At 39.0% G+C, this 13,129-nt stretch overlaps 1 protein-coding gene across 3 annotated transcripts; it reads right to left on the minus strand.

Annotated features, from left to right (window-relative positions):
* Positions 1-231: 231 nt before the first annotated feature.
* Positions 232-12,206, minus strand: clcn6 (chloride channel 6). Of its 3 annotated transcripts, XM_077551203.1 has the most exons (23): positions 12,060-12,206; positions 11,507-11,566; positions 11,339-11,404; positions 10,764-10,829; positions 10,629-10,695; positions 10,231-10,337; positions 9,955-10,081; positions 8,939-9,006; positions 8,450-8,508; positions 8,209-8,341; positions 6,822-6,935; positions 6,512-6,678; positions 6,300-6,411; positions 6,074-6,203; positions 5,805-5,958; positions 4,368-4,524; positions 4,156-4,262; positions 2,863-3,049; positions 2,341-2,501; positions 1,792-1,948; positions 802-909; positions 579-704; positions 232-486 (listed from the first exon to the last, which is right to left on the minus strand). In XM_077551203.1, exons 1-23 carry the CDS (start codon positions 12,129-12,131, stop codon positions 406-408), a joined length of 2,586 nt encoding a protein of 861 aa, XP_077407329.1. In that variant the 5' UTR covers positions 12,132-12,206; the 3' UTR covers positions 232-405. The 3 variants fall into 3 exon arrangements, with proteins under 3 accessions (XP_077407329.1, XP_077407339.1, XP_077407347.1); XM_077551213.1 differs by lacking the exons at positions 11,339-11,404; positions 11,507-11,566; positions 12,060-12,206 and adding an exon at positions 11,038-11,151; XM_077551221.1 differs by lacking the exons at positions 11,339-11,404; positions 11,507-11,566; positions 12,060-12,206 and adding an exon at positions 11,021-11,076.
* Between the last annotated feature and the right edge of the window lie 923 nt (positions 12,207-13,129).

A 13,129-nucleotide genomic window follows, 5' to 3' on the forward strand; every position in this document is an offset into this window, starting at 1 on the left:
AGCAGCCCATCAGCAAGCTCTGCAGAAGTCTGATGACCATCCTGATTGTTTGAATCAGGTGTGTTAGGAGGAGGAAAACATCCAAAACATGCTGAATAGGTGCCCTCGAGGATCGGAGTTGGTGACCCCTGATCCAATGTATAATCTGAATAAAATCGGCAACCAAAGTTTGCTAAGCCTCCAAAGAGGCATTGTATCATACATGGGCAAAAAAAGTAGTCAGCTCATGAATGCATTTTTAACATTTTTAATAATGCAAAAAAATAGGACAAAATCATAAAAGTGGTCTACAAACATAATGTTAAAACACAACAGGGGTTAAAAAAAATAGAACATAATTTACATCAACACACATGGAATGGTCAGTTAATGATGTGATGCACATATGAAATGACGTGGATCCAATTAAATAGTGATGTAGTGCTGTCGCAGTTTGGCCACAAGGAATTCATGTGTTAAATTATGTCTTGTGATTATACCAACAATCTGAAATGGAAGAAAGATCACAAAATCAAAAAGTCTCTGCAAACTAGGTGATGGCCTCGTACCATCAGTGTCTGCAACAGATAACTACTTACCTCTCCTACAGCGTTGACCACAGGTAAATGCCGTAGGCCCATTGTTCTGAACAGGTTAAATACCTGCGAGATGCGAGTGTTTGGTGACACCGTATAGGGACACGGGTTCATGTAGGGAGTGACATCCTGTAAACAGGAAATATTGGATGCTTGGTTAAAAAACAAATACACAGGTTTTAATATTTCAACTTGTGAAGATGGTGTGTGGCAGAATGGGCTGTACCACAATCATGCGGGGACTGAGCTGGGTCAGGTCCAAGTCGTGGATATCAGGGAAACGAGGGTAATCTTCAGTCATCTCTGCGTAGGTCAATCTGGGCTGTGTGGCACTCTGACAGCACATGAAATTTCATTGAAAGAAAGAACACACACACACACAGCATTGCCTTGGTTGAGAGAAATAAGTGATTGCACGACTTCAGAATGTGGTTCAGATTTAACTTGGAGAACTTAACTGAAGACACTGGGCAAAATAGAACCCAAAATGGGTCAAGAATGGACCCACACAACTTATTTTATTTAACCCAAAAAGTTCGGTTAAATTAAATTAATAACCAACAAATCAACCCAATTTTTGGGTTGTTTTGTGAGTTATTAATTTGACTCAACTTTCTAAGGTAATTTAGCCCCAAAAGTTGGGTTAAATTAAATTAACAACCCACAAATTAAACCAATTTTTGGGTTGATTTGTTGGTCATTAATTTAATTTGACCCAACCTTTTGGGTTAGTTGAATAACCCAATTGAACTGGGTCAAAACTAAACCGACCCAACATTTTGAGATATTAAACCATAAAAGTTATGTCAAATTCAAGCAATAACCCACGAATCCACCCAATTTTTGGGTTGTTTTGTGGGTTATTAATTTGACAAAAATTTTGGGATTAGTAACCAAAATGAATTGGGTCAAAAATGAATCAACCCAACTTTTTGAGTATTTAGCCCCAAATGTTGGGTCAAATTAAATGAATAACCTACAAATCAACCCAATTTTGGGGTTGTTTTGTGGGTTATTAATTTCACCTTGGGTTGATTTGTGGCTTATTCATTTGGCCCAACGTTTTGGGATAACTGAATAACCCAAAATATTGTGTCTATCCCTTTTTCACCCAATTTGGTTTAATTTTGACCCAATTTTTTTTTTTTTTGTGCAGATATCCCGGATGCATTGCATTTCAATTCATTTTAGATGTCTGTACATTTGTGTGACTGACCGGCTGGTTTTCAGAATAGCACACGCCTCTCATGAGCAGATTGACCAGTTGAGAGCGCAGGATGAGACCGTGGAAGGTGAGCGGCCGAAAACGCTCCTCCATTGTCCACTCCTCACTGGGGGATTGGTCTGGGCACAGGTTGGGGTAGGGCATATGCCTGAACATGACACACAGTTAAAAGCGTTATCAATAAATGAAAAGAAAAAAAGAACCACAACAAAAAATTTGGCAAACTCTGTTTTCAGGTGAAATTTCAGGATGAACCTAAAATGTACTATTACCGTTACAGGTTAACTTTATGTGACCTTATCTAAACTTTTGAATGCATATGTCATAATGTTTCAGCACTTTTTGCACAATTTGGTGTTGTTTCCAAAAGGACTGAAACAGCAAACAGTCGGACGGGATGTGCATTCTAAATTCAAAAGTTATAGTGCACTTTAGATGAATCCTGAAATTGCACCGTAAAGGCCAACAATATCCCCAACTGCTTGTGAGTAGTGATGTACATTTTCATACAATGGAACGGCAGGTACTGCGATGTCCTACCTCCTCTCCAACATCTGCTGCAGGAGGTCCTCTCCCTCCTCCGCCGGCTCCACGGCGGCACGCTGCTCGTCACAAACATTCCTCAGTTCGCTGGAGGGGTACGACTTCATGGATTGGCAGCGTCGTCTCTGCTCACTCGCACGTGATACCACGCTGGATTTCTACATGGCAGGCGGATGAGGGTCGTTGATCCATCTAGTGACTGAACTCAAGTATCTCTTCCAATGAGGTACATTTTTATAGTGCATCACCCGTGATAGTGAAAATGTTGCAACCAGAGCTGTTAAGAAAAGTGCTTTACAGTTGACATTTTTTTCCCTCCAAATTCTTGTCGACATGGCACTCAGGTTTAACAGTTAGGCGTGATTACAGACAGATTTACACATCATGTTACAAGTGATTTTTTGGGGCTCACATGGCACAATTTGGACATGCATCGTGGTAGGATTAAAACCAACAGAATTTTACAATTTCAGATTGGAACCGGGCCTCTTCCAATTTTGGAAGTGAAACAAGAAGTACCTTGAAGTGGATGTTGTTGCTGACAAGGATGTTGCCCTTCATGAAGTCCTGCTCGTTTGGCCGATTTTCGGTGACCACAGGGAAGGCGTGGTAAATGGTGGTGCGCAAGATGCTGACTAGAGATTGGACCCGGGTGTGAGGGTATACGTAGGTGAGGTTGGGCTCCATTATGTCGCTTGCAGTCAGCCTGAGATGGATGAGGGAGCAGGAACAAGCACTCAGTGAATTCATTCCTCTTTGAATACAACTTTTTCTACTCCCTTTACTTTTGCTTTATTGGACCATGATACTTTATTGTTGATTGTTAAGATGTTGATTGAATAGTTAATTTAATGCAAGTGACTACTTTTTGTAACAGACCCAGTTTTAGATTATTTGATTCGATTAGTTTTTAGATTTGTGCTTTTGTTTTGTTCTACAATAAAGCCACTCAAATTCTGTTGACAGGCTTTTATAAATGAATATATATATATAGAGGTGTTGGAAAAAATCGATTCTGCAATATATCGCGATATTACAGCGTGCAATTCTTAAATCAGTTATAAGCCTGAATTTTCAGATAAATAAAAACATTTTCATACAAATCTTACAGTGTACATGTACAAGTTTACAGATTTTCTAAATTTGAGTAAAAAAAAATTGCAATAATCAATTTATACATTCGTATCAGGATTAATCTGTATCGAATCGTGACCTATGAATCGAATCGCCAGGTACTAAGCAATTCACACCCCTAATATATATAATATATATATATAATATATATATATACACAATATATATACAGTATATATATAATATATATATTATATATATATATATATATATATATATATATATACACACACATTTTTTTGCTAAGAGTACTTTTTGATGTGATTTGTGAGGGAAAAAAGTGAAATAGACTTCATTCCAAAAGGAGTGGAGGTTTGTGTCGTGGTAGTGTGTTTGTGACACCTAGTGGGCAAGGTGAATAATTTGTGTTTTAAAACAAATAGTTTCCAAAAACAATTTCACCCATTTCTTTCATCAAATAAAGCCATAAATTGGTGTAAACAGACAACAATTTTGTCAAACACTTACTATTTCTGATCAAACTTAACCTGGGCTGTTCAAATGAGTTTCTGTGCTTAAATAACTCATCACAAGCCTCCTATTCCCTGACAAAAATGCATGACTTCACTGTCAGATACGCATATTTCACTTGTGGAACCAAACCCTACGTTTACGGAAACCCTGTGCCACTTTGCCACATGTGCCTGCACAGAAATCTCTTAGTTGCAAACATCTTACTTGTCCAGCTCAACCTCAGTCTCCCACTCCAGAAGTGGCACTCCTTTCAACTGGATGTGAATGTCATAGATGCCCTTGTTGAACAAATCCCCCGTCCATTTTGCAACCTGGTGATCAGCATGTAAAGATGTGGAGAGGAATGACTTTGATTTGATGCAATGTAAAAAGAAGAACGAGAATGTTTGTACATTTGGCGAACATAAAAGTCATACCATTAGGGTGATCATAATAGGGAGTCCATATGTGATTTCATTAGTGGATTCAATGAGGATGACCGTAAGGCTGATGGTCATCCTGACGACACCTCCGAGGAATGCAGCAGCTCCAATGAGAGCAAACGTCCCAGCGTAAATGTCCATTCCCAGTTTTCTGCCAGATAGAAACTCACAGACTCAGTACCACTATTGACCTTTTGCACGTGACGTCACAGCCCTCATGGGAACGCCCCCTCCGAGACGCTGGACTGCAAAAGAACCACTTGCCTGTATTGTAACCATTGAATCTCGTACAGCGTAAAGTCCTTTATCTAATCGATTATCTTATAAAATGCTCATATCTTGCAGTGCGGTCGGTTGTACAGACAAAGGAGTAAACCAAATGTTGCTTTTTTATCACATACCTACTAATGAAGACGAACGACGTCGATTGATAGCAGCAATCAACAGAAAAGACTGGCAGCCCACAAAGTATTCACAGATTTGCAGCGATCATTTTTTGCGAGGTTAGTAGATAAATGTTCATCCATTTTACTAGTTGACGTACACTCTAAGAACAGAGGTGTCGAATTGCGTGTTTCAAATCACATTAGCCAGATAGTTAGCGTCCGCTCCAACTGCACAAACACACAGCTTAGTTTTAAAACACACCTTCTTCAAAACTATTAAGGGAATTTGACTGTTTGATAATGAGGGATTTCGTCTTTGTGCTTGGAGTTTTTCACTCTGGAGCTGGAGTCATATTTATGAAATTAGCGCATAGCTTGCCACTACGATTTTTTCCCCATGCTGGTCAACATAACATCATCACAGCGTTTCAATACAGAACGGAATGCGTCATAATAAGTCAGTTAGTTTTACCTTTCAATTACGAGGTATATTGTCCCCCCGGAGCGAGCGTAGGATCTCGTCCCGGAGACCGCCAGCGACGAGCGTTTAAATCAGCCCCGATGTAAGGAGGAGAGCCGGTTAGACACCGGCATTGACTATATAATGATATAGGTTGTGCGCTGTGAATTTCTGCAAAGTCAGCAATTTGATTAACTTGGTAAAAACAGCATGCAACAGAAGGTAAGGGGCTGTTTTCAAACTAGCGATCTCCAACTTAAGTAAATATCGCGCTCTATGAGTCCCGACTAAATGTGTAACGTCGACTGACAGGCAAACTTCGGTTGAAGTAATAGATTCTATGACTCTATTGGCAATAATAATTTTTAATTTGTAAAATAGCAGGCGCTAAATCACTAAGTCGCTCCGGGTCCCGTCCACTTCCATTCAACAATCATTTCCTTCCGCCGTCCGTCATAGGGCAGTCACGCGATCATGTGACGTCGGTGCAAATGGTCAATACAATGACAGGCAGTTACTTTGTACTTTCTGATAATATGTGTATAGTTTTGTAAAAACTTACCTAAACTAACACGTTACACTTACACTTTTAGGATGTTGGCAACCAAACGTCCAAATGCGGCCCCACACAGCAGTGAAGGGACGAAGAGACCACTGGGTACTGACACGCCGTAGGTCCAACAGGCCAACAGGAAGTAAAGCAGGAAGAACACTGACAGAGTCACGGGGCTGAAGGTACCTGAGAGGTCAAACAATATATGATATCAGATGATCAGGTTTGTAAGAAAAAAAAGGAAAAAAAAGTTAATCAGTCTTGCTTTATCAAAAAAAAACCCTCAAAGCTGTCATCTCACCATCCTGGTGGAAAAGCTGGTGGATGGCAGCCTCCTGCGGGTTGAAGAACAATGTGGCCATGTCGTTATACGTCTTGTTGGAGCAGAAGTACTGGCGGAGGGTTGAGTTGATATCCTCACCAACAGAAAGCTGGAAAAAAAAAATCATCCCAATGAGTTCATTTAATGGAATTTTTAGACAAATATTCTCAGCAATGCAATGCTGGAGGCAATAACAGCCGCTTGCCGTGTTGTTATGGCCTGTAGGAGAGTACAAGTCCCTGCATTCGCCCAACAACATGGATGCGGCGAAGACCACCACCGTCGTCACCATGGCAACCAGAAGGCTCTCTAAAACTCTTTAAGGACAAAGACAAACCCGCTGTAATAACATGACAAAGAAATTTAAAAAAGCCATCATTTGAAATGATGCTGTCCCGTGTGGACGACGGGTGTTACCTGATAAACTTGGCCTTGGGGTGGATGTGTCTCATGCGATACTTGGACAGGTTTTTGTTCATGCAGTTGAACAGCGCCCCCAAGAGGCCACCCACTAACCCCATCAAGACAAAGAAGGCCAGGTCTACTGCAGTCCACAAGTGGCAGTTTTTGTCTCCATCGGAACACTAGCGAGTAAGACAATGCATTCAATTCCAGTCCGGTAGATTTTTTTTTTTTCAATTCAAGTAAAATTCTCATTTCACTTATTTTGAACTTTGCGACATATTTCATGCGAACTGTAGGTCCCCTGTTATATCGCCTTGATTACCTTAAACTCTCCAAAGTTGAGCAGGCCAGGCAGCTGGAAGGAACCCCACTTGTTGAAGTTGATCCCAGAACGGAAAAAGTTGAGGGTGAATGTAGCAGACATTGAGCAAAATAGCTGGAACGCAAGATTTTTAAAAATGCATTATTACTACTATTTAACATTTCATTATCATTTTTAGATTTGATTTCAACAGCACTGGTATTACGGTGGTACATGCGCCAGCATTTTATGCAGATGCCACATAGTGACATGTTCAACTCCCAGCTGATGCCCTAATAAGCAGAAGGGGGGGTGCCAAAAAAAAATCGCTTCTCATTTAATACAATTCAGAATCGATTTTAAATGTCCCCAAATCGATTTTATTTAAATTATTTTATACTGTCTTGCCTTTGTCTGTGTGTGCCTTTATTTGGAGCGCTGTTCATGTTGTACCCGGGGTTTGGCCATTGAGGGGCAGTGTGGTTCCACGCGGTCTAATACACCGTTAAGTTGTAGCCACATTAGAGAGTAGAAGGAAAAAGTCACGATCAAGTTATTCCAATAAAAGTAGTTTTTTTGCAGCGTGGAGCCATTCTTATGAGTGATAAAAGTGCCGCGAGTAGCGTGCTAATTAGCATTAGCGAGTCAGACTGGAGTAGATCATTACGATTCCTTGCGCATCTATAGATTGTAGCAAAAATCATTGTCAATCAAATCATTTTGAATCAAAAATCGTTCTTAATTAAAATCAATTCTGAATCGAATCGCAGACCCAAGAATCAAAGTCAAATTGTGACACATTCAAAGATTCCCACCCCTAATAAGCAGCCAGTGCCAGTCCTAAGCCCAAATAAAAATAAAAAAAGGATGTGGGTTGCATCAGAAATGGCATCCGGCGTAAAAATTGTACTATCATGTGAGTGACGCACTGCTTTGACTGTTGACAGGACAAGCAGAAAGTCAACAACAAGTACAGTATTCCGACGAGGGCCAATTGAATGGTCACTAAATCTCACCCCAATGGATTTTGTCTTTTGGGGTTTTATCACAGCTAAAATGTATTCAACAACACTTTGTACATTTGATGATGGGGAAGCATGCCAAGAAATTGATACTAATAAAGACATCTGTATCAAAAGTGTGCTAGAGTACTACGAATGTGTAGATACTATAAAAGGCAGTAATTTGTCCATATAAGACATATTTGTCCAGATTCGATTGTACTTAATAGTTTCTAGTCGTGACTTAATTAAGCTATTGTTTTCTCATAATACAAACTGTGTAACAAATTTCCTCTAAACAACTATCATGTCAACATTGACCCACATTGTTAGATGGGCCTTTTTTTTCCTTTTCTTTTTTTAATGAACACCCCCATGAATGTCTTTGGCTCATTGGCGGGACCTACCACTTTCCAAGTGAGGGCCTGGTTCCAGAAAGAGGAGCCCTCCTCCAGGCTGAACAGGGTCCCTCCGATAGGAGCACCAAAGGCAGCAGCGACTCCAGCGGCAGCACCAGCAGACACAAAGTCTCGCTTGTCCCTTAAAAGACAAAACGACAGGACAGTGGCAGCTTCTATGTACAGTACGTACTCAATAGCTTCTAGACTTTAAAAAAACAGGTTATTGAATTGTGCCCCGTAATCGTACCTGTCACTCCGGAAGAAGGGAAAATTTAATTGAATTCTCTTAAAAGTGATGCTCTGAAACTGAGAAGCACAACACATATGATAACTAGCTGTCAAACCATCAGGACAATCAAAAGTGCTAGCAAAGACATCACTTGATGCAAGAAAATACAACTATCAAGTGGTGTTCAATCAATTTTCAACACGTTATGTTTACCTTTGACCTATACAGTATGCACTGTGCCTGCAAAATTTTCGTTTTAGGATTTGTTCCTTATCGAGGTGACTATCTAACAGCTCATCATCTCTTTTCTCCTATTGTTAAGAACACCAAATCTTACATCGATCATAATTAAGCTATTTGATAACAGTTTTCAACAATACAATGGGGAAATCTCAACATGATTGTTTCACATATAAATGTTGTGGGCAGGAGAAAAACAATTCCGTGAGCAGTACTCCATTTGCACTGTTGAATGTTGCTATTGGGATGTGTGGCCATTGCATGTACCTGAGGAAGGCCGGCTCCCACAATGGCGCCACTGTGTATCATTGGACCTTCTTTGCCCACAAAAAGACCTGAATGGACACAAACACATTCTGAGACAACACAAAACGGACATTCCTCAAATTGACACAAATGGAAACTTGGAGTGAAGATGGGAGTGAAGATCGCAACATAATAATACTTCATCTGATAAACCAAGTATGTGAGAAGATCTGTGTAATTCTACCGAGAGAAAACAAAAAAAAGGCTAAAAAGCCTTGTGAAAGGGATGAAATCATAAGAGTGCTATTTATCTTTTAACTCATTCACTGCCATTGACGGCAATAGACGTCAAAAATTCATTTGAACTATTTCTATTAGTTTAACATTTTTCCCACTTTTGTTAACAAGATTATGAAAACCTAGATTTTTTTATTGTATTAGGACAGATATAAAATCTGTGATTAATCGGAAGTTAACTAGTGAAGTCATGCGATTAATTACGATTAAAATTTGTAATCGCCTGACGCCTCTAATTTTTAATAATCTTTTCCTTATTAGAAAAAAAATATTTTTTTTTTTTAAGAAAAAAAAGAAAAAAAGATTATAAAAAAATAGGGGCATCTGGCAATTAAATTTTTGAATCGTAATTAATTGCATGACTTCACTAGTTAACTCACGATAAATCACAAATTTTATATCTGTTCTAAATGTACAAAAAAAATTCTAGGTTTTCATACTCTTGTTAACAAAAATGGAAAAATATGTTAAACTCATAAGAAATAATTTAAATGAATTTTTGACATCTCTAGCTGTCAATGGCAGTGAATGAGTAAATAGTGGCAAGTTACAATCATTAGGCATTGCACAAATATTTACCCGCAAATACAATTTTGTTATTATGTAACTAGCTGTTTTGTTATTTGGAAGGTGACTATAGGAAAAGTCTCCAAATGACAGACCTCTGAATGCAAAGCCACATGTAATAATAACAATAAAAAGCAGCAGACTTGAACGTTTCAATTATCAACACATTTTACCTCCAGCTACACTAAACACAACTCCAACAGCTTTGCAGAGAAACGTTTGTAGCCGGACGATCCCGGGAATCTTCACTCCGTTCAAGTAACTTTTGATTTCAGGAATCCCCGAGCCTGCAGCTAAGGGCTAGAAAAACAACAGAAAGATGATATGACTATTTAAACTGTAATCTTACATGTTAGTTTTGGACACAATTGCACCCAAACTTGCTGGTAAGTGACTGTTATAAAAAAAATTAAATAAAATAATAAAAAAGCAGAAGTATGCATTCTTACCTCGATGAGGACAAGCACACTGGCAATGAAGATGAAAGTCATGTTGAACGCCAGCAGCTCCAGCAGAGACAAAGGGAGGCAGCCTTTTTCACTGCACTCCTCGACAGCTGAAAGCTTCAAACTAAGGTCGAAAAACGTCCACAATGTGCGTTGCAGAAGTGTGTCATGCCCTGGCTGGGTGAATGAACAGCCAGTTGTTATTTGTGTTAACAAGAGCATGTAAAAAAAAAACTGAACATTTGAGGACTGATAATCAACAATCATACACAAATCCCAAATTGAACTAACGATAAGAATCACATGGCATATTCTAAGTAATGCGATCAAAATGCTTCAGAAAAATCGCTTCTGGAACTCACTGGGTGCTAAAGTACCATTTCTGCTGTTCAAAAGGATACAATAACCAACCAAAGAAAACTTGAGTTTGGTGAAGAAGTGTACAAAGTAATCCACAAACAGACCCAGCTAAAAGAGGAAGCAAACATTTGGGATTAATCAGACACATTTTGAAAGACAAAAAAAGAAGTACATACCAATCCAACAGATGCTCCAATCGCAAACACCATCACCCATCGCAGCGCTTCATAGTTTTTAGCTTTCTGTTGGACAGAAAAAAACCCACTAAACAACAGAAAGACTGAAATACAGACATGTCATTTCTTTTTCATAAGCAAAATACTAAATCGTTAGGTAACATCAACAATAGAAATGTGCAAATGATGCTATTTGATAGAGCTACAATAACGTCGCCATGACACAGACGTGCAAAATGATGTTGACACACACATACAGGACCGCATTACTTGCTTTGTTAACATGAAAGGAGCATTAGGAAACTGAACACAACGTCACTATCATTTAGTCCAGACGTGGGCAATCTCGGTCCTCGAGGGCCGGAGTCCTGCAGGTTTCGGAGGTTTCTCACTTCCAACACAAGCTGATTCCAATCAACAGGATCGTTATCAGGCTTATGCAGAGCTTGCTGATGAGCTGATCATATATCAGCTGTGTTGGAGAAGGGCAACATGCAAAACCTGCAGGACTTCGGCCCTCGATGCCCACCTCTGATTTAGTCTATGCTCTAACTAACAAACAAAACTTCGCTTACCTTATTGTCCATCCCCTCCAAAATCTCCACAAAGGGTTCACTGACACATCGGTCATAATCCAGGCTCTGTTCAATAAAATAAAATAAAATAAATGTTTACAGTACTCTCAAACAACTGATAGCTTACTGACTTTTGAACTCACTGACTAGTGGTTTTAATTATCTTACCTCATAGTCCTTCCTTGGCAGAATCTCATCTTCTTCATCACGAATTTCCCCAAGAATTGTCTGCAACAGCAATAAAGTTTTTGACACGTTTACATTAAATGACAATGAGGCTTCTGTGCATTAAGGCACAAGGGTACCACTGCGATCATAAACATTATAATGCGTTGTTCGATTATGCTTCTGCCAGTGAGTTAACTTTTCATTTAAGATCAGCATGAACTAAGCAACGTTCACGCAAAAGGGGACTGCCTGCCTTTTCAGCAACCACCTAATGATGCTGCACAACATGTTCTTTGAAACGTGGTGAACACGATATTGGTTAGCAAAAATTGTGAGAACACTAGTGCAATTGGGCAAATTTACTGTGCTGCAAAATCACTATATTCGTTTAGTCTTGATTACTTGCGTATAAGTTACATTGGAAGGCAACAGCACATGACTGGGGAAGCAGAGAGCTGTTCCAAAGAAGAGTTTTGACTCAATTTAAAGCATACAAGTCGAATCCAAAAATTCTAACATACACCTGCACTGCTAAACAATTGCAAAGCCCTACCAATTCCTCTGGCGTACGCGCCTCTTCGTCACTACAACGCCTGCAGCCGAAACAGTTCCCACAACACGCCATCTTCGTTGTTGTGTCATGCCGCGTTCAATGCCTTCAGGAAAATCCTCAAAATAAAAGCAAAGACGTTCGTTTCAGAGGGCTCAGCAGCTCGGTGAGTATATGACGATATGCACTATGAAAAGAGTATATAAAAACAAAAATAAACACTTTTTCAAACTTTAATACGAACACGTATTAAACATGCCATATTAAACACAACGTGATAGTGGCTGTTTTTCCCACGACCCATAAACAACTATCCAGTATCACGTGGGCTACTATATCGAAAACACCCCATGCTGTCCCTTCATTCCACATCATTCAATTGTTGTGGTAAATTAATCTGAATAAAAGTTACCGAAGTAATTAAATAAAAAGATGATGAAATCATTACTTTTTGTGTAATAATTACATTTCATTTGAATAAAATATTAGCCTAAGGAGCACAGACACAGTTGCCAATGATTTGAACATTTTCTGGGGAGGAAAAAGAGCCCAGTTATTCAACCTTTGCCGATTGCTATGAATACCTTGTCAATAATCTACAGAGACATAAAGAAGAAGAAAAACATTTGTATAAAATGTACATTTGTGTCTGTACTTTTAAGTTTTTAACATGACACAAGAGGGAAATAATTTGACCTAACCCTTGACCCTTACGTTTCTTTTTTTTCTTTCTCATTATTCAGTTGTAATTAGAGGTTAAATACTCGGCTTCTCCACTTTTCTGTGTCTGTTATCTCACTGGAAACATACTTACAATCCAGGGCAATTTGAATGTTAAACTGTTAATAATGTAGCTGCCTATCCCTTTCATGAAAACAATTTTATTTCTGTACGCTTTCAAACATTTTGAATATTCAATAAAGATAATGTTGAGGGAAGATATCTTGTTTTTAATATATGCATTTTATGTTTCATACTTTACACATTTGTATTGGAGAACGTAAAGTTTAAAAGTGAATTTGACCGCATCTACACGTTTGTGTACAAATCCAAAACCGAACGGGAATTCGGGA

Source organism: Vanacampus margaritifer, chromosome 1 (genome assembly GCF_051991255.1).
Source record: "Vanacampus margaritifer isolate UIUO_Vmar chromosome 1, RoL_Vmar_1.0, whole genome shotgun sequence".
NCBI lineage: Eukaryota > Metazoa > Chordata > Actinopteri > Syngnathiformes > Syngnathidae > Vanacampus > Vanacampus margaritifer.

What these genes read in the sequence shown, in the direction of transcription:
- clcn6 (XM_077551203.1), bottom strand. Translation starts at nt 12,131, where the DNA reads ATGGCGTGTTGTGGGAACTGTTTCGGCTGCAGGCGTTGTAGTGACGAA. An exon ending in TGTGTTTAGTGTAGCTGGAG is followed by an intron (nt 9,007 to 9,954) that starts GTAAAATGTGTT and finishes GTGTCCATTCAG; the next exon opens with GTCTTTTTGTGGGCAAAGAA. An exon ending in CTACAGGCCATAACAACACG is followed by an intron (nt 6,204 to 6,299) that starts GCAAGCGGCTGT and finishes TTTTTTTTCCAG; the next exon opens with CTTTCTGTTGGTGAGGATAT.